Source organism: Octopus sinensis, linkage group LG1 (genome assembly GCF_006345805.1).
Source record: "Octopus sinensis linkage group LG1, ASM634580v1, whole genome shotgun sequence".
Classification (NCBI taxonomy): Eukaryota; Metazoa; Mollusca; class Cephalopoda; order Octopoda; family Octopodidae; genus Octopus; species Octopus sinensis.
In genome coordinates this window covers 142,791,420-142,815,045 of record NC_042997.1, presented here as the reverse complement: position 1 = coordinate 142,815,045, position 23,626 = coordinate 142,791,420, and the positions used below count along the sequence as shown (strand labels likewise).

At 34.0% G+C, this 23,626-nt stretch overlaps 1 protein-coding gene across 8 annotated transcripts in view; it reads right to left on the bottom strand.

Moving 5' to 3' along the window:
- The window catches only part of LOC115209821 (anion exchange protein 2-like), a 721,610-nt gene that overhangs the window by 43,313 nt on the left and 654,671 nt on the right, over positions 1-23,626 (bottom strand). For 4 of the 8 annotated variants that reach the window (XM_036505450.1, XM_036505461.1, XM_036505468.1 and 1 more), the window contains 2 exons: positions 21,534-21,569; positions 8,296-8,548 (listed from right to left, as the gene is read on the bottom strand). In XM_036505450.1, coding sequence (XP_036361343.1) covers positions 8,296-8,548; positions 21,534-21,569 — 289 coding nt within the window. The remainder of the gene's footprint in view (positions 1-8,295; positions 8,549-21,533; positions 21,570-23,626) is intronic. The other 4 variants (XM_029778381.2, XM_029778390.2, XM_036505476.1 and 1 more) reach the window with 1 other exon arrangement.

Sequence of the window (23,626 nt, the reverse complement as noted above, 5' to 3'; positions counted from 1 at the left end):
GAGAGAATGGCAACAATGGCCTGTGTGAATCAGCCTACACCAGTAGACTGGAGAACACAGATAGATAAGGCATTTGCTCTGGTGGTTGGGATAATCTTGGATCTATGGGTTTTAGGTGGTACTCTGGTACTCTGTTGGTTACAACAAGTGTACCAGTTGATTTAAACAATGGAACAGCCTGCTCATGAAGTTAATATACGAGCAAAATTATTGAGCACTCTGCAAACATGCATACACTTAACATAATCTCCATGGAGATTCAGAATAACACATCAAACGTGAGAAGGTCAGCCCTTTGAACTACAGGTACAACGCATTTTTATTAGCCGAGTGGACTGGAGTAATGTGAAATAAAGTGTCTTGCTCAAGGACACAATGCACCACTGGGAATTGAACTCATGACTTTATGATTCAGAGCTGAATACTCTAACCACCAAGCCACACACCTTCATTACTGGTCCTTATAATTTCATATGTTAATATTCTCCATGGCGGATTGGTAGTACACCAGGTGAAATGCTTAGCAGTATTTCGTCTGCTGGTAGATTCTGAGTTCAAATTCTGCCAAGGTTGACTTTACCTTTCATACTTTCAGGGTTGATAAATGAAGTATCGGTGAAACACTGGGGTCAATGTAATCTTCTGTATTCCCTCCCCACAAATCTCAGGCCTTGTGCTTTTAGCAGAAAGGATTATTCTCCATGTCAGTTTTCTATAATCATTTTTGCATTAACAACCATTTTTTTTAGTAAACTGTCTGCATAATATCTCTTTTTCAGTTGCCCTTGGGCAAATAAAGAAATCATTATAATTATTTTGAAGAGATGGCTAAAAGAGTATTTTATTTATTTTTCATATTGCTTGATTTGAAATCTTGTCGAGGTCAATTTCATCCCTCCCCAGTTGACAGAGTATGTACAATTTAATTAATAATCCTCACTTTTTGTACTCGATGCAAAACAAATCTCCAAGAGATTCTAAATGTAGTAGCTCAAAATTGCTAGAAATAGCAGTTATATCTTCTCAAATATACTTTATACGCACTTTTGACAAGTTGTGGTGCACCTGAACACTGTATACAATAATTTCATTATTATTATTATTTTATTTTAAATCATAACCTGTTGTCCTAGAAAAGAACACTTTGGATGTAGCTTCGGGTTCCACACAGGAAAATGATGGGCTGTTCACGACTGGAACGGGGCGAAGATCTTACATTAGCTATGGTTTGTTTGACAGGGTTATCGTAAGCATAAATAACAAATTGAATTTTCGGTAATGCAAAAAGAAACAGAAAAGCTCAAGGGAGATTACTCTAAACTGAACGCCTGTTAGCAAGGGAGGTAAGTATACAGAACATATATCAAATGTTTTTCTACATGAGAAAAAAAAAAAAGAAAACGAAGAAAAACAACAAAAATCACCAAAAACAAATCTAGAACGGAGAACGAGAGAATCTAGTAAATTTTTTTCAATATTTTCTTGTATCTGTTATGTAAACATATCTTAATGTGTCTTTATTTAATTTTTTATTACTAAAATACAGTCATAAACATTGTTATAATTAATCAAATGTTTTGCTAAGGTGAATAAATGAATTTGATAAGCTTCCAACTTCAATACACATCTTAAATAACATGTAAGGCCAAAATGTGAAGAAAATACAGGTTAGTTTGAAAAAAAAAAAGGTTGCTGATTTCCAGTGTCTTCAATATCAGAAATAATGATACTAAGGTTCAATACAGACAATTGACAAAACACCAAGTAGTAAGTAGCCAAATAGCCACCAAGTAGTAGCCAGTATTATTTAGTGAAGCAAGCAGGGGAGGTAACTGTGAACCTTTGTCTTGTAGCAAAATCCCAGCTAAGATTTGAACCACAGCTTTCAGATTTTCCAAGTCATGAAAGATGTTAATGTGAATACAACTGATCAGTACTGGCTGACTTATTATGGTGAAAATGGCAAAACTTCAAAGGAAATAGACATTTCTCCACCAAAAGTCTAGTCAAAGATTCTAGTAGTATGGTTAACAGCTATAAAAACGACTAGCAAAATTCAACTTAAGCTCCACATTATTTGTCTTAACATTGTTCTCTCTCTCCCCGCTTTCACTTTTAAGTAACATGTTTATGTAATAGTCAACAGAAGACATTAACCTTTATTTATAATGTCAAAAAACACATTAATTATATGCAGTGATATGGTGGTGAGTTGGCAGAATTGTTAGCATGCTGGGCAAAATGCACAGTAGCATTTCATCTATCTTTATGCTCTGAGTTCAAATTCTACCAAGGTTGACTTTGCCGTTCTTTTGTAGTTGATAAAACAAGTACCAATTGAGGACCAGGGTTGACATAATCGATTTACTCCTCCCAACAAATTGCTCACTTTGTGCCAAAATTTGAAACCAATTATATACAGTGATTAATTGCATATACAGTTGGCTTCTTTCAGCTTCTGTCAAGCAAATCTACTCACAAGGTTTTGGTCATCACTAGATTCCATGCAGTGGGACTGAACCCAAAATGCCTGCATGAATGGATGCACATAATAAATAAATAAAAATGAATGAAAAAGAGAACTGAAATTAATTGATAATTGAAACAAAAAGTGGACTGCTAAATACACATTTAAGTTATGTAAAAGTGGGTTTGATTATTTCAATATTTCTTAGAGTTAGTCAGCCTTAATTTTAGCTTAGTGGTAAAAAAATCTGTGATGTAGCATGTTCCCGCTATTGAAAATATTGGCAAACTCATTATTTTTGGAAACTCATCATATATGGAAGGCAGTGAGCTGGCAGAATTGTTAGAGTGTCGGAAAACATGTCTAGTAGTATTTGTTCTGGATCTTTATATTCTCAGTTCAAATCTCGCTGATGTTAACTTTGTCTTTAGCCTGCTAGGGTCAATAAAATGAAATACCAGCAAATACTGGAATCAATGTTATATCATATCATATATACCAAGGCCTATTCCCCATTTTTTATAGGAGGGGTAGTCACAAGACACACACCAAGCATTCCATTTATTTCCCAACTCAAAGAGATGAGTCCCATTCTATGTTTGGGTCAAGGCATAGAACACAACCCCCAATATCAGTAGCAGGGCTCGACAGCATATGTTGGTTTACCCCTGTCACATCATGCTAGTTTTGTACCCCTTTGAGCAACATCAAATTCACTCATCCGTCCACAAACACTCTCCAAGCTTTCCTATCATTTATAAACTCTCTTGTCTCTCTCATTTCAACACCTATAACCACCAAAGCATTCCTTACTCCAACCATCCATCAGCACAAACCGAGATCTGCTTCTGGTTCTGCTGCTTACCACTTCAGCCTTCATCACCCTCCTTACCATCTGCTTCTCATTCATGTGGCCAAACCACCTCAACATTCATCTATCCATTTTGGTTGTTAGTTTTTCTCTCATTCCTGCTTGCCTTTGCCCCACCTCATTCCTAATCCTGTCCATCTGTGTTACACCAACCATAGCCCTCAAACATCTCATCTCAAACACATCTAATCACCTCCTTTCTGCCTCCCTCAGCCGCTACGTCTCTGCACCATATAACATTGTCGGCACAATCAATGTAACTTTCCTTTAAAAAAAATTATTTGGTCATGTTCATAAATTAAAGAGAAATATTTTAAAGGGTGGAAGTTGGCAGAATCATTAGAGCATCAGAAAAAGTGCCTCATGTTATATAGTCTGAACCTTTACACACGGAGTTCAAATCCCACCAAGGATTGCCTTTCATCCTTTGGGATATGATAAAATAAAGTACTAGTCATGTACTAGGGTTGATTTAATAATTTCCAGTATTTTACGTTCTGAGTTCAAATCTTGCTGAAGTCATCAAAGCTTTTCATTCCTTCAGGGTTGATAAAATAAAGTACCAATCAAGTAATAAAGTTGCCCCATCCCCTAAAAAATGCTGGCTTTGAACCCTGCAGGTGACTAGTGTCCTGTTCAGTGGGAATGTTAGGATCTCAGTCACTTGTGCATCATGGAAATCTGGTAACCAGCCTTGTGAGATTTAGTGATAAAGAGAAAAGAAAGAAAAAAAATCATAACAGGTCAACAAATATTCCAAAGTCAACCTTCAATGTTATAAATTTGTATTTTGGCTCCATTCATTCAACTGTGACCAAACTGGGGTACTATTTTAATAAGTTTTAGTCAATCATTTTGACCCAGGTCATATTTTAGTCTGGAATCTATTCTATTGAATGATTAAACCACTTTTCCATGTCAAGAGACACACTCAGTTCCAAAGAGGTTTTTTTTCAGATTTATACACAAATACAGCGATCCCCATTCAGACAAAGACAAAAGCACACACATGACAGGCTTCCACACAATTTCCAAATTCTGCTCACAAAGCATGATCAACAGAAGGCTACAGCAGAAGATATTTGTTCAAGGTGCAGTACAGTGGGATCAAACCCCAGAACTGCATAACCGTAGAGTTTATATCTACACTTATTAACAAAACATTAAAGAGAGAACTATGAAGATTCTTAAAACAATTAATACAAAGAAAACATGAGCTAACAAGGGAGCCTCAATCTGGTTGTTAGCTCTACTAGAAATAACAGCCAAATTTCCTTCAAATCATGCTACTACTTTAAATGAAGAAGAATACATTAGATTCATTGTGTGTATGTATGCATGTGCATGCCTGCATATATGTATGTACATAGATACTTATGCATGCATGTTTGTGTTTGTGCAAATATGTATGTTTGTATGTAGCTACACATATACACAAACATGTATCACCACCAACGGTGTTTAGCATCTGCAAGCATGTGTTGGATGGTTCAACAGGCTCTGACAAACCAGAGGACTGAGGGTTGCATTGAGCACCAATGTTTGCTTGGGCAAGGTTTCTATGGTTTCTAAGAGCTGGATACTCTTCCTAATTAAAAAATTACTATTCTTAAATCTTACAACACGAGATATTCAGCAACAGTACTTTGTAGTAAAGATTGTTTGTCAGCATTCGTCCTAAACCAGGACTGCCATGTTATGTTGGCAAACAATCTTTACCACTCTTCCTAATGCCAACCACATTACACAGGATACTGGTTGTTTTTTTATTTTGTGGCATTGGCAGTAGTGAGGTCACCAAGCAGTTAATCAGACAGAAAAGCCTTCTTAACTGAGTGGGGGTGGTGTAACAGAGAGGGAGGTAGATTTATGCCAGGTGGTGAGAGGCTAAAGTATGATAGAGGTAGAGGAAGAGGTGTTTGCTTATAGAGGAGATCAGGCTACTACACATTATATAAGGGTTGGTGAGAGTAGCTGGAAAGAGAGACAAAGATGGTGGTGATGAGGGGCCAGAGTGTACTCTCAGCAAATGATTCGTCAGTGGGGTATGGTAAATGTAGTGAACAGCGAAACATTTGCTGACGTCCAATTTGCTATCAATGAGCTCCAGTGTGTTGCATCGCAGATTGGTATGAAAGTCAATGCCTCGAAGACCAAAATCCTCACAACCGGCTTCGCCCCACCAGACAAAACACCTATTGTCCTCAATGGTAATATTCTTGAAGAGGTTGAGAGTTTCAAATACCTTGGTGCCATCATTACAGCCACAGGTCAAGGTGAGGCTGACATTAAAACATGAATCGACCTCGCTCACCAAGCCTTCAACCAACTCAATGCACAACTCTGGTCAAGATCTGAGATCCGACGCACCACCAAAGTACGGATCTACCAAGCACTAGTGCGAACGATTCTCCTCTATGGCAGAGAGTCATGGCCGATGAGGGTGGAAGATATTAAGCAACTAGAGTCCTTCGATCATCTCTGTCTATGCCACATCCTTCGGGTCCGATGGCATCACTTTGTCTCCAACAATTTGGTGTGACACCATTGCAAAATCACCTCCCACCAACAAGTCATCCTAACGAGACATCTGCATTGGCTGGGTCATGCTCTCTGTCGTCAACCAGGAGAATTCATCTACGAAGCAATTGCCCCAGCTCCCCTTCAAAGCTGGCGAAAACGATGTGGTGGACAACGAAAAACCTGGCTGATGACGGTCAAGGCTGATCTGGAACCCAACCTAGGCCCTCATCTCTATGGCGTTCGCTGCTGGAATAGAGAGTGGTTGGAAATCATTCAGTCGTTAGCCTCAAATCGCCAGGCCTGGTCGGTGTTTGTGAGAGATGCAGCATTGGGGATGAATGAATCCAGCTCAACCCACCCTGGGTGAATGCTGTCTCAAGACAAGAAGAGAAGAAAGAAGAATGTACTCTCAAAGTATAAGAAGGTGAGTGTAATAGAGAACACAGACACAGTGGGACTGAACCTGAAACCATATTGTTGGGAAGCAAGCTTCTTACCATATAGCCACTCCTCATTTTAATGTGATCCATGTAAGCATGTTAAAGTAGACATTAAGAATTTTATATCTATATATATATATACATACATACAGGCACAGGTGTGGATATGTGGTTAGAAGCTTGCTTCCAACCACATGGTTCTAATTTCAGTCCCACTGCATGGCACCTTGGGGAAGTGTCTTCTACTATAGTATCGGGTTGACCAAAGCCTTGTGAGTGGATTTGGTAGATGGAAACTGAAAGAATCCTGTCATATATATATATATATATATATACACACACATGTATGTATGTATTTGTGTGTCTGTGTTTGTCCCCCCCACCATTGCTTGGCAACAGATGTTGGTGTGCTTACACCCCCATAACCTGGCGGTTTGGCAAAAGAGAGTGATGGAATAAGTACTAGGCTTACAAAGGATAAGTTCTGGGGTTGATTTGTTCAATTAAAGGTGGTGCTCCAGCATGGCTGCAGTCAAATGACTGAAACAAGTAAAAGAGTAAATATATATATATGTACATACACAGACTATGTGGTTGAGAAGTTTGCATCAAACTATATAATTTCAGGTTCAGTTCTACAGCATGGCACTTTAGGCAAGTGTTTTCTACTATATTTCCACAGTGACCAAAGCCTTGTGAATGAATTTGGTTAATGGAAAGTGAAAGAAACCCATAGTATTTGTGTGTGTGTGTGTGTGTTTAAGTGTGTGAGTGTGAGAATGTGTGTGTTTGTATTTCCCTGTCGTGACATTGTGATAGTTGTAGATGAGTGTTATTGAAATACAAGCAGTGTCATTTATTTCCAATATTATGTGAAAGACATATCTGGTCATGGGAAAATATTATCTCGCTGGGAAACATCTCTATGACCAGGTGTTCGTCCTGGCAACAGGACGAACACCTGGCCATAGAAAATTTTCTTCAATAAACTCAGTCCGACCCATGTAATTACAGAGACATGGATATTAAAATGATGATAACGATACATACATACGTTTGTATACACATGCGTGTGTGTGTGTGTGTGTGTGTGTCTGTGTGAGTATATATATATATATATATATATATTGGTTTCAAAGTTTGACATAAGGTCAGCAATTTTGAGAGAGGGGCTAAGTCAGTTTAGGTGACCACAATGCTCAACTAGTACTTATTTTATTGACCTTGTAACGGTGAAAGGCAAAGTCAACCTTGGCAGCATTTAAACCAAGAACATAAAGATAGATGAAAGAATGCTAAGCGTTTTCCCTGGCATGCTAACAATTCTGCCAGCTCACCACAATGTGTGCGTATATATATATTTTTTTTATTTATGCGCCCTTTTCAAGCCTAGCCAGGCTCATGGGTCCAGTTTCCCGGTTTCTATGACATATGTGTTCCTCCCAGCTGGACGGGATGCCAGTCCATCGCAGCATTACTCAAGAAACAGGAAGAAAGAGTGAGAGAAAGTTGGGGCGAAAGAAAACAACAGGGGTCGCCACCATCCCCTGCCGGAGCCTCGTGGAGCTTTAGGTGTTTTCGTTCAATAAACACACACAACGCCCGGTCTGGGAATCGAAACAGAGATTCTCTGTCCACGAGTTGCTGCCCTAACCACTGAGACATTGTGCCTCCACGTGTGTATATATTGGACAAGGTAATCCATGATGTAGGAAACACAAACTTTTATATCCTGCCACAGGTTGGTATAGATAAATTATGGCATACTTCATGAGACTACCAAAGATGTTCTCTCTTGACTGCTAATAACCTCTACTCTTATATAAGAGTTTGGCTAGTCTATTCTCCAATCTGCCAGGAGTGTCAGTGACACTTGCCACAACACACACACACAAGACATATATGTCTGAAATATTTTTGATCATAGATATGCTGGATCAAAGGTAATCCTGGTGCTAAACAATAACAAATACATAAAGAAAAATATTTCTTACCATATTATTATCAATATCGACTTTGGCCATTTCTAATTTTGTATATTCCCCAACAGATGTTTCTGGAAGCTTAGAGCCACTCATGTCTGTCAGTCCTGTAGGAGTATGGACATTGTGTGATGACTGGTCATGAAGATTTGGTACAGCATTACTACCACGATGGCCAGCTCGAGTTAAATTAGTCACAGAACTAGCAGATGTGAAACTGGCTGATGACAAGGTTTTCATTAGTGACCTTTCTCGAGTAACATGTCTGAAAGAATACAAGGGAAAAAAATAAGACAAAATACATTTATATATATATGTGTGCATGTTTGTATGCATGTATATATGATTGCGTGGTTCTTGTTTGAGTATGTTTGTGCGTATGTGTGTATATATGGGTATGTATGTGTGTGTGTTTAGTATATATGTGTACATGTATATATGTATAAGTACATGTGTATAAACACATGTACACATAATATATGAACATAGACACACATGTATTTAAGGTATATAATTGAAAATGATGTTAGTGAATCTACTATATTTTCCAATTCAAGACCTATTCATTCTGCTACATCAAAATTAAGACTAAAAGTAACATGCAATTCAATGTTTAGCATGCAAAGACAATGTAAAATTTCAGAATATAAACATATATATATTTGTATTATATATATATATATGTTTATATACAAACACACACATATATATATATACACACACATATATATATGTAAATGTATATATATATGTTCACAGGATCAGAGAAGCCATACTTCTGGATTCCAACTGTAATTAAGTGGATGTTTTAATACCAAAACAACTTTCAAGGAAAAAAAACAAGACAAAAAAAAACTATTGTTTTACAGAAAAAAAAAACATGCTAACATTTTGTAAAATATCATTGGGAATGAGAATAAAATAAGTGAGCTTATGTATGTATAAACACACACACACATATATATATATATTTATATATATATATAAGCAAATGAATAACAGACGATGGATATTGACCTTTATCCATCATCTGTTATTATTCATTTACTTACACTACACCATAGAGATTCATGATATGTCGGACACCCTAGAGTATACCAAACAATGTATGATCAATGCAACATGTGCTTTGGACCAGCCCCTAGGTACTAAATACTCATAGGAGTGGTTTTCTGTGTGTGCACAACCTGAACATTCTACTGGATATTTAATCAACCATGGGTGGTAACCACAGGTTAATCCAACCCTACCTGGTGCATATTATTTAAGTACCCAATTCTCTCAAGGATCCTTATTATTATACGTATGTATGTATGTAGGTATGTATGTATATATATACATACACAAATGTGGTTGACTTGTATATATGTGTGTGTGTGTGCGTGTATGTAAATGTCTACTAGATTAACAAAATTGTTCACTTTTACCAATTCCACTGATAAGCTTAGAGATAGAGAAAAAGGATATTTTTCTTCTTTTTTTTTGCAAATTAATATGTTACAGTATTATAGTTGCCAGTACAACTGTATCTGTACTTTTACAACTACTTCTACTAATACTGCTAGTATAACTGTTGCGTGCATTAGCACAGACTTTTATCGTATTTTAATTGTGAGGAAAGGTGGTACTCTTAACTTTTGCACCTCAAGATCTGGTTAATGTTAGCAAGGTCAGTACTCAACAGGCATAGTTTTGTATATCTAAATGTTTAATTTTAATGAGTTTTAATCTAATATAATGTTTCCTAAGGATTTCGCCAGGGCTGATATCATAGGATCTTCTCCCTCAAGTTTGACAATTTATGTGTATTTAAGTAAGAGAGAAATTGTCTTTTTACACAAGATGCTACCTACACCTCATAGCAGTTTGAACTGCTATGAAGGAATTAAGTCTATCATAGCATTAACACATCACGAGATGCTGTCTTCCCAGACTTGCAGCCTCTAGTTCATAGTGATTTTATTTCAACTTTAGCCGAATAAAGAAAAAAATGCTTCAATGACACAAAATGGATGTTATAGCTGCTACTGCAACTGCATTCCATCCCCAGCCTATCATTATTATTATTATTATTATCATTATTATTATTATCATCATCATTATTATTACCTCTGCCTTAGCGAAGGTGGCGGTATTGTTTACAGTTGTGTTTGTTTGTTTATCTCAAGAACCACTGGATGGATTCGGATGAAACTTTCAGGGATGTTTGGCCTCGTGACTGGCACAAACTGATTAGATTTTGGGGTCGATCCAGTACCAGACAAGGATTCAAGATTTTTTTTCTGGTTTTTTTTTACTTAATTTTTGAGAGCTGTCAGGTTCATTTTTAGTATTCTCAATTGTGAGAGCAATCTCATTTTAAAAATCATCTCTGGCTAATCATTGAGAGGACATTGGTGTTGCCTTGGCAGAGGTTTGTGCTCTCTGAGTGCTCGTTATTATTATTAAGGTTCCAACTGGTTATGTTCAGATTCTGCCTAGGTTGACTTTGTCCTTTATCTACCCAGGGTCAATAAAATAAGTATCAGTGAAGCACTAGGGTTGTTGTAATTGACTAATCTCCTCCCACAAAGTTTCAGACCATGTGCCTATATTGAAAGAATTATCATTATTATTATTGTTGTTGTTGTTAAGGCAGCGAGCTGGCAGAATCGTTAGCATGCTGGGCAAAATGCTTAGTGGTATTTCTCCCATTGCTATGTACTGAGTTCAAATTCCACCGAGATTGATTTTGCCTTTCATCCTTTTGGCATCAATAAATTAAGTACCAGTTGAGTACTGGGGTCAATGTAACTGACTTAACCTCTCCCCTCAAAATTTCAGTGTTAAGATGGTGAGCTGGTAGAAACATTAGAGTGTTGGAAAAATGTTTCACAGTATTTGTTCTGAGCCATCACATTCTGAGTTCAAATACAGCCAAGGTTAATTTTGTCCTTCATCCTTTCAGAATCAACAAAATAAGTACCAGTCAAGTATTGGGGTCAATGTAATTGACTCGCCTCTCCCCTCAAAATGACTAATCTTGTGCCAAAATTTCAAATAATTATTATTGTTGTTGGGCACAGGCATGGCTGAATGGTTAAGAAGCTTGCTTCACAACCATGTAGTCTCAAGTTCAATCCAACAATGTTGTACATAGGACAAGCAACAGCTACAGATTAGAGATAACCAGTAACTTGTGGGTGCAATTACCTGATAGAAACAGCATCAAACATACATGTATATGTAAGTGCTCGCACACGTTTGTGTGTACGAGTGCATTCACTTTAGTTTTTTCACATGTCTGAGTAAAGGCCAGTGATGTCATATTTAAATTCCCAAGGAACAATATATCCTGTAGCTCAGCTATTTTGAAGCTTTGTGTTATACAATATAAAAAAAAGGACCCTTGTTCAATAGATAAGTGCATCTGGCCAAAAAATACTACCTTAAGAAAGTACCTGTCCAACCCATGCCAGCATGGAAAAATGGAAGTAAAAAGAATGAATACATGAAATACTACTACTATTAGTACTGCTAGTTTTTCCTTCTTCCATGTGTATATCAATCTTTCTGTAGCTTTATCTTCCTTATCCTCCCAGGAAACCAATTCCTAGTTGAAGGTATTTCACTTCATTAACATCAGTAATAAACTTGGGAATAACTACAAAACATTAGGTCTCAGATTGTATTTTTTTCTCTAATGATTAAACTTTGTTTTTCTCATTTTTTTCTAGGTGAAGCCACACTAACTGCTCCAGTAGATTATCTGCCTGGCTTTGTAAGTTATCTGATAGTAATTATGTGTGTCCGTCCATTGATCTATTTCTTTCTCTCTCTATCTGTATATATATATATATATATATATATATATAGGAGTGTGTGTGTGTGTGTGTGTGTATTATATACATACATATATATATATATATGTGTATACACACACATATATATGGAGAGAGAGAGGGAGAGAGAGAGAGAGAGAGAGTGAAAGAGAGAAGGAAATAGAGTGCAGTTATTAAGATATATGACTTCTATAGTAGCTAAATCCTGAAAAAAAAATTCCACAAAGTAATGGAATGGTTTGTTAGCAGAGTTAAAAGCAAAATCTAATTAACTTCTGAAGTTAGAGTTCTCTGAGGCCATAACTTCAGATCAGATCATGATTTGACCATATCAAATTGTGTCTGAATACTAATTGACAATACTCCTGTATACCATGTATTTTATTATTAGTATAGTGTTGTTATTATTATATAGTGTTATTCTATGAAATAAAAATACTTAGCAAATTTAATATTATCTTTATTAGTGTGTCTGATAGCCATCAGTTAAGAGACAGTTTTTGTCATGTGGTTAGCTATTTTGCAGACCGCAAGTAAACATAACCTGAAGATCTAAAGAATTATTGTAAAAACATTTGTTAGACAACTGGTGTTAAAAAACAAAAACAAAAAACAAAAACAAAAAACAAAACAACAACAAAGAAATAGAGACAAAAAAAAAACTATTAAAAAATTCTGCTATCAAGAAACAGTCTGAGTTTAGAAGATAAATTGATATGATCAATAGTAATTAAAAACATGAGAAATTATTTTTGAGAAAAGACATGCAATACAGAGATTTTGATGATGAAATTGTGTGGTGAACTAAATATACAAGTATCATAAAGTAGTCTGATTTAAGAGAAACTAATGAGAAAGATGTGTTATGGATAAGATAAGATGGAACAACAAATATAATGGAAAGGGTATAAGATGATGAGGATTCTGATAAACAAAATACACTACTTGGTTCTAATTATACTACTTTAACTAAACTTGTATTTCAAGCTAAACAATGCATTTAAAAAGATGGATGCACGCATGACAGTAGATTTTGCATAGGCAACATTATGTGTCCTTAAAACTAAAAGAGCCTAAAAACATTTCTTTTAGATCTGTAAAGTAAAATGTTACACACACACACACACACACACATATACATACATACATATATATATATATATATATATATATATATATAATATATATATATACATACACATACACAAACACACATATATGTGTGTATATTAATACACTGAGGCAGAGTAATTTGCGTTGGTAGATACTTACTTCACAAAGAATTTATTTAAAAAATTTTTTTTATCTATTTTAAAAAGAAATTACAATCATGAATAAAATAAAAGAAAAATTTTTAAGCAAACACACGTGTTTCTTTATCTGAAAACTAAAGAATGGCAATTAGGAAAATACAAATATCAAGGTACGATTAATACATATCAACATTGATTATTTATATTTCAATATCTTGCGAAAATATAGAAAAAACTAAAAGGAAAGCTTTTAATGGCAGTTAGGAGATATAAAACTTCAGCTTTATTTTACCTTGAAAGAGGAAAATTCTGATTAGAAAAAATAAAAACAAATGTAAAAGAAAAACAATTTTCTTCACTTGTGTGTGTTCTTAATTGAAAGTCATTAAGATCTAATGAAGTAATTGCATGGAGCAATGATGAAAATCCTTTCTTGTTTAGTCCGGGAAGGAGCAATGAGTGAAAATCATAACCCATACAATAATACATTTATATTTAAACCTCAAGGTCTAACATACTAAAATGGATATGGTTAAACTTTAGATAGAATATATAATGAATAATGATAATTGGAAATATCTGAAAATAATTCTGTCAGTAAAAAAAATATAATGTGATCTAGTAGTCAGTGTAAGGATAACTGTTTTAGAAAAGGGTTTTCACTCAACACTTATTAAATGAAAATTTGGTCAATTAAACGTGCATCTGAATGAAGTTTATTGCAGTTGATATATTAATGACTTACAAAGATATTCAATAAGCATAAAATATATTTATAAATCTCTAGTGGCACAGGCATGGATGTGTGGTTAAGAAGTTCTTTCCTTCTCAATCACGTGATTTTTAATTCAATCTTACTGCATGGCACTTTGGGCATATATGTATATGTTTATATATATATATATATATATATATTATATATATATATATATATATACATACATATATATATACATATATACACATATATATATATATATATTAAAATGTGCATGTATTTTGTTTCATATATATATTTATATTTTTATGATTGTACTTTATAATCTCTAAAGAGGCCTAGGGATATATATAAGTACCTCATTTTCAACAGCCTATCACCTCAATACACTTGACTAATATAGGCACGATGAGTTGCTATTATCTATAGGCTGAAACAGATGTAAGTGATTTTAATAATTTATATTCATGTTTTTTAATAACTGCTTGTATTCTTATCTCATAGGCATTGAATAATATACTATATGTATGTTATTATGGTTGTCGTTTTGATAAATAAATAAGTCAACATTTTAATGTCCTAAAGTTGATGAACCAACTAATGTGCTTCTCCATTTTCTTATTTGCAATATAAATTAATGGTAAAATATTTCTTTACCTTCATCCATTTAATACAATAAGTAAGTTTATTGCATTGCAATTAAAAACACTTGTGTATTAATAATTGGGTATTATACCAACAGTATATTGGATAAGTATCATCCCTTAGTGGGTTGGAGCCACAACCCCTAACTTTCTTGGTATATATATATATATATATATATATATATATAATATATATATTCTTTTACTTGTTTCAGTCATTTGACTGTGGCCATGCTGGAGCACCACCTTTAGTCGATTAAATCGACCATAGGACTTATTCTTTGTAAGCCTAGTACTTATTCTATTGGCCTCTTTTGCTGAACCACTAAGTTATTGAGACATAAACACATCAGCATCGGTTATCAAACGATGTTAGGGGGGGGGGGACAAACACAGACGCACAAACATATACATTATATATATATATATATATATATATATATATATATATATATACAATGGGCTTCAATTTCTGTCTACCAAATCCACTCACAAGGCTTTAGTCAGCCCAAGGCTATAGTAGAAGACACTTGCCTAAGGTGCCACGCAGTGGGACTGAACCCGGAACAATGTGGCTGGTAAGCAAGCTACTTACCACACACCCACTCCTGCGCCTATGTATATATATTTTTTTTCTGAAAAAAATTAAGAAAAGTAATCTAAGTACTAAACTGAGTTTGCACCAAAGTAAACGATTTACTTTCAATTAATATTAGATCAGTTATTATAATTAATTCAGTATGAATGTTCTACTACAGTGTATCTTTCCTAGATTGAAGAAACATTGTTAAAGTAATAAAATAATAAAAAGAAGAATTATTTCTTAGTTCTAAAATAACAATGGTAAAATTATTACATATCATGCAACACATTGTAATCACAGCGTCAAGATTATTTTGATGTACAAAAGTAAAAAAGTAAAATAAATACAAAATATCAAAATAAAATTTAAAAAAAACACAACAAAAGTAAGACACATAAAAAAACACATTCACTTGAAAATTCCAAACATTGACAAACTGAAACAGTGAGAAATCATTCTGAGAATGAAAATAAGAAAGAAATAGAAGAGAAGAAAAAAAAAAACAAATTCTTCCAACCTTGGGAAAATAAAATCTGAAAGAAGGTTGACAGTTTCTAAATGTTGTAACACATAAAATACTTTTTGCATTAAATACTTTATAGACACATATGTGAACCATGATCAAAGTCTGTGGTTATATGCAAGAGAGAAATGTCAGGCATTTATCAAAATATCATCTACTAGATGACATAACCGTCAAAAATCAACTGTCACATATTTTCATGTTTCTCTAATTAATCATAAAATATCTCATCTAAAAATTAATTATGAACTAACGATCATATTTATAACTAACGTTACCATTTATCAGCTGACAATGAACCAAATATCCTTCAATAGGTATCTGTATATTAGGTATCAATGTTCTAGAATATGAAAACATATATTGACAGTACTTATCTTATAGTGTAACTTAAGCTAAACTTGATTTTAGGTTTTTGTTTGGTCAAACTGATTTAAAAAAAAAAAACTGATAAATATTATTAAGAGTGTAATAAGTTATTAAAAGACAGAAAAGGTTACTGTTAAATTAATGTAATGCTTAAAAAGGATCCCATTTTAACTTAGTTTATTTTAACAAACACAGTTGTCTGTACTTTATAGAAAATTAAAGTGTAAAGATAAATTGTAAAGGGGAAAAGATTTCTAACTTTTTACACAGTGTGTGGAACTGAATAAATTGTTTTAACAAAACCCCAACTTACTTAAGGGGTACCATTGCATTATTTTGGTGTATTTTATACTCACACATGTGGATGTACTGCCATATACATTCACTAACTTTCTTACAAAGGGGTCTAAAGCTCTTAGCTTAGACTTTATTGGGAACAACCAGATTGAACCATCTCAGGTGCAACTGTCCGAAATGGTCGTGACTTCTGGTACTTGACTGAAGAAAGAAAGCCAAGAATGACCCGTCTTTTTTTGCCTGTCCTTCTAATTGTTGTTTCCCTTGTCTGCCTTTGTGTCATCTATCTGTCCGAATGTTTTAATGCCCTCTATTGCATTTTTGTTCCATTTATATATATGTGAGAAAGTTCATGTATTAATAATTAATAGAAAAACCTCAAAATCATCAAATGATTTGAAAACATGAAATGAAAAAAACATTACAGATGAAAGTGTGCAAAAGAAATGAAATACAGTGTTTCAGAGGGAGAAATGTGTGTGTGCATGTGGGAGTCACTTTAAAAATGAGTAAAAGGCATTAATGGGTGGATGAATATATTGAAACCAACCATTGCTGATTTGCATGTATATTATTTGTTCATATGTTGAATATATCTATGAACATAGAGATCACAAATTATACTTTTTAATCTAAAAACATTTAATGATATGAAAAGCAAGAACCAAAGTAAAAACTAGGAATACTGAAAATTATATAGAAATATTCTTTTCTACAAAGACCAGTAGATTAGATTGACCCCAGTTTGCAACTGGTACTTAATTTATCAACCCGGAAAGGATAAAAGATAAAAAGTAAAGTTGACCTCGATGGAATTTGAACTCAGAATATAAAGACAGATGAAATACTGCTAAGCATTTCATCCGGCATGCTAACGTTTCTGCCAGCTCGCTGCCTTAATATATAGAAATATTACAAAAGAAATGGATGGAGGTAGAGAAGTAGGAAAGATGATCACAGAAGACTGGTGGGTTCGAGTTTATATGACTGGTTGAAGAGCCATAGGGGTGCTGGTGGTTGGTTTGGAGTGACTGAATTCCTAGCAATGGAAGAGCTTGGAGCAAAAAGAACATAAACACCCCCATTTTTTTGAGATGCAGAACATACACATGAAACAACAATCCAACCAGCAGCGGAAAGCCTCATCTCTTTCTTTCAGATACAAAACTTCAGAGCTGCCATCATCAATGTTATGATGAAAAGTAGGTATAGAGATATTAAGGTATCGGAGTAGGGAGATTGGATATGTGTATGAGGTTAGAAGGTAGTAGAGGAGAAGCTTTAGCCAGTTGCTTCATAAGCAAGGAACATAAATCTAAATCCCTTTGGGTGGGTGGATTAGGTATTCTATTGACAGAGAAATGGATAGATAAAATAAATGAGGTAACCAGATTATGTGACAGCATAATTAAGCTTAGCTGAATCATGGGCAATAAAATAACACCAGGACTGACAAATAATAATTTCATTAATATCATGAGCAAAAGCCCATTTCTATGAGAACTTCTTAGAGGCTGCTGATTTTAAGGGACATACTGGGCAACACTAAAGTACATGGAAGTTAAGGATATGGAACAAGGAATGAGTAGGAGAGGGTCCAAGGCTGTTGGAGCTCAGTGACACAAATGACCTAACTATACTACAACATTAAATTTAGAAAACCAACAAGGACACTTAACAATCAAGTGAATACACAAGCCCTAGAGACTTATACTAACTGGGATAGGCAGTTGTTAAAGGCTGAGGAAGAAATGGGTAGAGGTGGTGAAAGTGAGTCTAAAGTTGTTGAGCTTCTTCAAAAGGGATGATGAGAGTGATTATGACAACTGATGAACCACCATGCTGGAGAAGACAACGTCCAACCCATGCATGATATGGTGGTGGTACTGGTGGTGATGTTGATGGTGATGATGATGATAATGATAATAATAAAAAAGAATCAATAATCAATCAATGTTTTAAAAACTAAACTTAATCATAAAGGTTCTAAATTCTGATTGTTCTACATCGCAAGGAAAACATCTTAATGATATTTCTATACTAGTGATTTCTTAGTATTAATTGTCTTTTAAAATGTTCCCTCATGAATATCACTAAAATAGTGTTGCTTTTATCAATGTACCTCTTTCACTCCTTCAATATATTGCAAAAGCACTGTCCTCATTAAATACCACTGTCCCTTTATCAGTCTCTAATTAATGAAGCAGCAACTGGTGGGACATACACATTGCATTTTAAAGATCTTCAATGATTTGGTAATTACTCATCACAATCTTCTAACCCAATTCCTTTAATCCTTGGCAAACAACTAGTATTTTAATTGTTGTTTAACTCCTAACTAGTTCTAATCAAGCAGACCCATGGCCTAAGCTAATTTGGCCATGTCCATCCTGTATCATTTTTTGTTTTTTATTTTACAGACAGAACATATCTTATCTGCAAAAACAAAATCCTCCTGAAAGATGTAGAGTGCCTAATGTGAAGGCACATGACCTAGTGGTTAAGATGTTGCACTTGTGGGTTTGATTCCTGTGTCTTTGAGCAAGGTACTTTATTTCACAACTTTACAGTCAACTCAGCCGAAAATTGAGTATAAGCTGAATGCTGGTGCAACCCTCTTTCCCTCTAGCTGTCACATCCTCAATTGCATTGAATCTAAGCTGGGAGGGCCAAGAGAATGTTTATATCTATTTGTGACTACACAAGCACTTAAAACAATAAGTGAAAGCATGGTACATGCCACCAAGTCATTCATGCCAGAGCGTGATGCCTATGCAAATGTGCAGTGTACCAAATGTCTTTCTTATTTTAAGACAGTAGGATAATGATTTGAGGAAGATTTATCTGTTAATTTTAGCAGTTTGAGTGATTGCATAGAGACTCACTCACTAGTTCATTATCTAAAAATTCTCTTTATTATGTCTGGGCATGTTCTTCTTTATTCTGAATAAACAGTTTAAAGTGTTGAAGAAATTCTGTTTCTGTAGAACAGGGGTGGGGAAACCTTCATTCATGCAAATTTAAAACTGTCTACCGATGTAAGTCTCTAAAACTCAATAAAAGAAAGAAAAATATTGATTTAACCTTTAAGGCCAAAACAGTAATTAAATTTCAGTTGTATACTTATTATGATTTGATACAATTAAAGTGGAACCCTTCCACAAATGTAGACTAATTCAGTCCTCACTGTCTCACTCAGGCAAAGTGTAGAGGCTAAGGGGCAAAATGTTTGTGACCCTGAGATACCTACTAATGATACAGAATGGTTTCCAACACTGCTATAGATTTAGAAAAGTTTGCAAAACCTTTGAATAGCTCCTGCAGTTTCTGTGTGGAATAAAACATTTCCAGTGTTAATTTTTGCTTGAAAGATTCATTAGTTTTCTCAGTACATATGTCTGCCCCATTTCCAAGAGGTTCTGAAGCATTTGTCATTTGTGCCTGGTACTAAAATGGTCACCCACCTCTTCTGTAGATTAGAGTAGTGATTTTGAATTTTCATTTTCTTTTTTTGGAGAGTAATAGTAATTAGTTTAGACTACTTGTTCTTTTGATACATTTGACAGAGAGAAATTATTGAATTATTAACACACATTTCTCTTTTATATTAAAAACAGGAAAAGAAAAAAAAATTTCAAAACAAACTAGATTCTTGAACATTCTAAAATATTGTAGAATGCTTGAAGAAAAAAAGAACTTCCTAATTTTTTTAATAATTGCTGAAAAGTGTAAATCTTAAAACAAAACAAAAAGAAAATGTATGTGTATTTTTAAAAGCAACTTCTGAAACCAAAATCTCTGGGTGTAATAATTTTTTCTAAATGGGTAAAATGTAAATATGGGATTCTCTGATGACAAAAATATCTATCACAAATGCAAAATATATGCATACAAACCATCAGTTTTTTTCAATATATTCATCAATTAAATTGATACTTTTTAAACTATGTGCATCAATAATTCACATACAACACATGCATATACACTATATATCACGTGATCATCAGGCTATTAGATGTTGTTACTCATTGCTGGTCACAATGCACTTTTGCATTGTTTTAACCTTGAAATGACACCCCTGATCAGGGAGGAATGTTGGCCTGCTCACCTAGCCAGCAGGGTGGCATCATTTGAAGGCTAAAACAATGCATTGTGAGGAATGATGAGTAACAGCATTTGATAGCCTGGTTGGTCACATGAACACATGATATAAGTATAAATATAAAATATATATATATATATATATATTATATATATATATATATATATATATATATATATATATATATATATATATATATATTACAAACTGTATGTATATATACATGTGTGTGTGTGTAATATGAACATATTCCACAATTTATAATTATATAACAATAAAGAAACTGAATGAGATAGACACAAAAAAAAAATGTTGCTTATTTTAAAGTTTGGAGTTAAATGTGTGCAAAATGATATGAAAGAATTTAGACAGCTCAACAAACATGATTGAACAAAAATCAATGACAAATCATTGAAATATGACTGCAGAAGCACATGTAAACAAATGAAATGAGAAAAGAGAGTATATATATAGATGAGACAGAGGAGGTGGTGAGTTTATGAATATATTTTTGTAATGAATGACATGCAGGTGAAAGGCAAGGGTGATAGAAATGAAAGTTGGTGCAGAGAAAGAGAGAGTCTAGACTAGTCAGAGGTTAACTAAATGCAGTAATAGCAGAATAAAGAATTCATCTCAGATATCTGTTATTTAAAGTTGTTTTTTTTCTTTAGATATAAAAGTCCAATAAAAATGGGGGTTCTTTTTTGGGTTGTAGTAATTTATTCTGATCTATAACTAACACAAAAAATAGAAATGAAAACCATACCAAAAAAAAAAAAATTCTAACAAATATTTGTCCAAGACTAATTTGAAAGGATGGTAAATAAAAAAACAACACCAATAGAAGGGAATGTTATTGATGACATTATTTAATATGTTGTTGATGTTAGTAATAGTTCTATATATCGAGAGAGGGGAAAGAACATGCAGTACTTACAATGAAACACCAATGCTGGCAATACTGGGCCGACGTCTAGAACCAAGCAGGACAATGAACAGGTGAAAGAAATGTACCTTATTTAGCAATCATCAGATATATATATATATATATATAATATATTCCTTAGATTGCATTATTTATTTTAAAATCCTATTTCTAAAAGATGTACCCACCATAATTTTTTTGACGTTTAAACTTCTTTTTAATTATCAAGATAATGCCATTTATTAAAATTCTATTTACATCTGTGATACATTGCAGGAATATTGAATAAACCTCAGAACTTGATTGGTACTTTATTTTATTGACTGTAGAAAGATAAAAGGACAAAACTGACCTTTGTGGGATCTGAACTCAGAACATAAAGGCTGTAATTAAATGCTGCAAGAATTTTGTCTGATGCTTTAATGATTCTGCCAATCTACTACTTAAATGTAATGTAGTGTTACCTATACTCTTTCATTAATATCCGTAAGTCAACCCTTAATATATTTTCCTTGGTTTCACATATTCATATAGAATGCACATTTTAATAAGAAAACAGCATACTTATGAGAGTGTTGTTATTCTGTATTATTTTACGAAAATACACTTACATTATAGAAATACACGAAATAAAACAATATAAAGTATAATGTGGCAATATACCGTATAACGTAGAAAAGATAATCTCTATTTTAAATTAAATATTAAATAAGAAGCAAATGTGATTCCAATATGAAAAGATCAAACTGTTTTAATATCTGCATCTCAAGACATTTTTGGGCCATGCTGAGGAAAAAAAATCTTCAAAGAAAAATATCTTGTAGCAACTAGTTGTTGTTAATACAAACTATTTCCTCAACAAGTTTCTATAAAATTTTTTACCACCTAACAGTAACTCATTTCTAAAAATCAAATTTTGCTTTATTCCTCTTTGTCTATCTCTCCATTCGTTGCTTTTAACTTGCTTGATATTGTGCTTCCTCACTACTTCCCACATACCAAGGATATTAATACCTCGGATAGCTTTGTAGATACAGTGCTATACGAGGTCATTATAACATAGCATAGAGATACAAGCTTGATAGGCTATTTTTAACAGTGATTCGAACACAAATGAAAGTAATAAATATCATCAAAAGGCTGAAAAATTCATTCAGTTATTCACTTTCACATCCTCCAAAATCTTAACTTTAAATAACATCACACAATGTAATGTTATACATTGTGACATTAAGTTATAGGGTCTAATGTTATAGAATATTTCCTTTATCCTTCAGTCAAGAGGGGAGGCAATGAAGAAACATGGTCTGGTGGTTAGAGTGTTGCACTCACAACCACAAGATCATGATTTCAATTCCCAGACCAAGGAGCATATTGTGTTCATGAGCAAAACACCTCATTTCATGCTGGTCCAATCCATTCTGTTGTAAATGAATATCCTTATGATGGACTGGTGTCCTGTTTGAAGGGAATGTTGTAATCTTAGTCACTGATAAACAACAGAAACAGAGTAACCAGCCTTATGAGCCTTAGGACTTGACATAGTAATGTCTATGGGTTGATGATGATGATGAAGATAGTGCCCATAACCTGGCTGCCAAGATGGGTGAAAGAGAAGCTATCTTTAAACCAGAAACCTGGCCTGAATAGTTGCAACAAAGTGGACTCTGCTAAAGGCAACCACAGTGCCAAATGATGGTGGTAAATCAGTTGACCAATTAGATCGACTTCCCAAATAGGCTATGGCAGGATTTGAACTTAGAATGCAAGACATCTGCTAATCTATTTCCTTGGATTGATACATTTTTATTACCTCAAAAGAATGAAAGATAAAGCTGACCTCAGTGAGATATGAACTCAGAGCACTGAGTGTTGGAACAAAGTTTATTCTCATTTCAGAATATGGAATAAAACTGAAGACTTGAAACATCAACAGGAAGAATGAAATGATACAGTTAAAGGATGAGGAAAGAACAAAGGTTATAAGAGAATGTTTAAGACAAAACTATCAACTAAAAAGAGCCAACACAACTGAACATGAATGTATGAGATACCTTTGGTGTAAAAGGGAAAGCCAACAAATATGAAGAAAGTTCATGAATGGT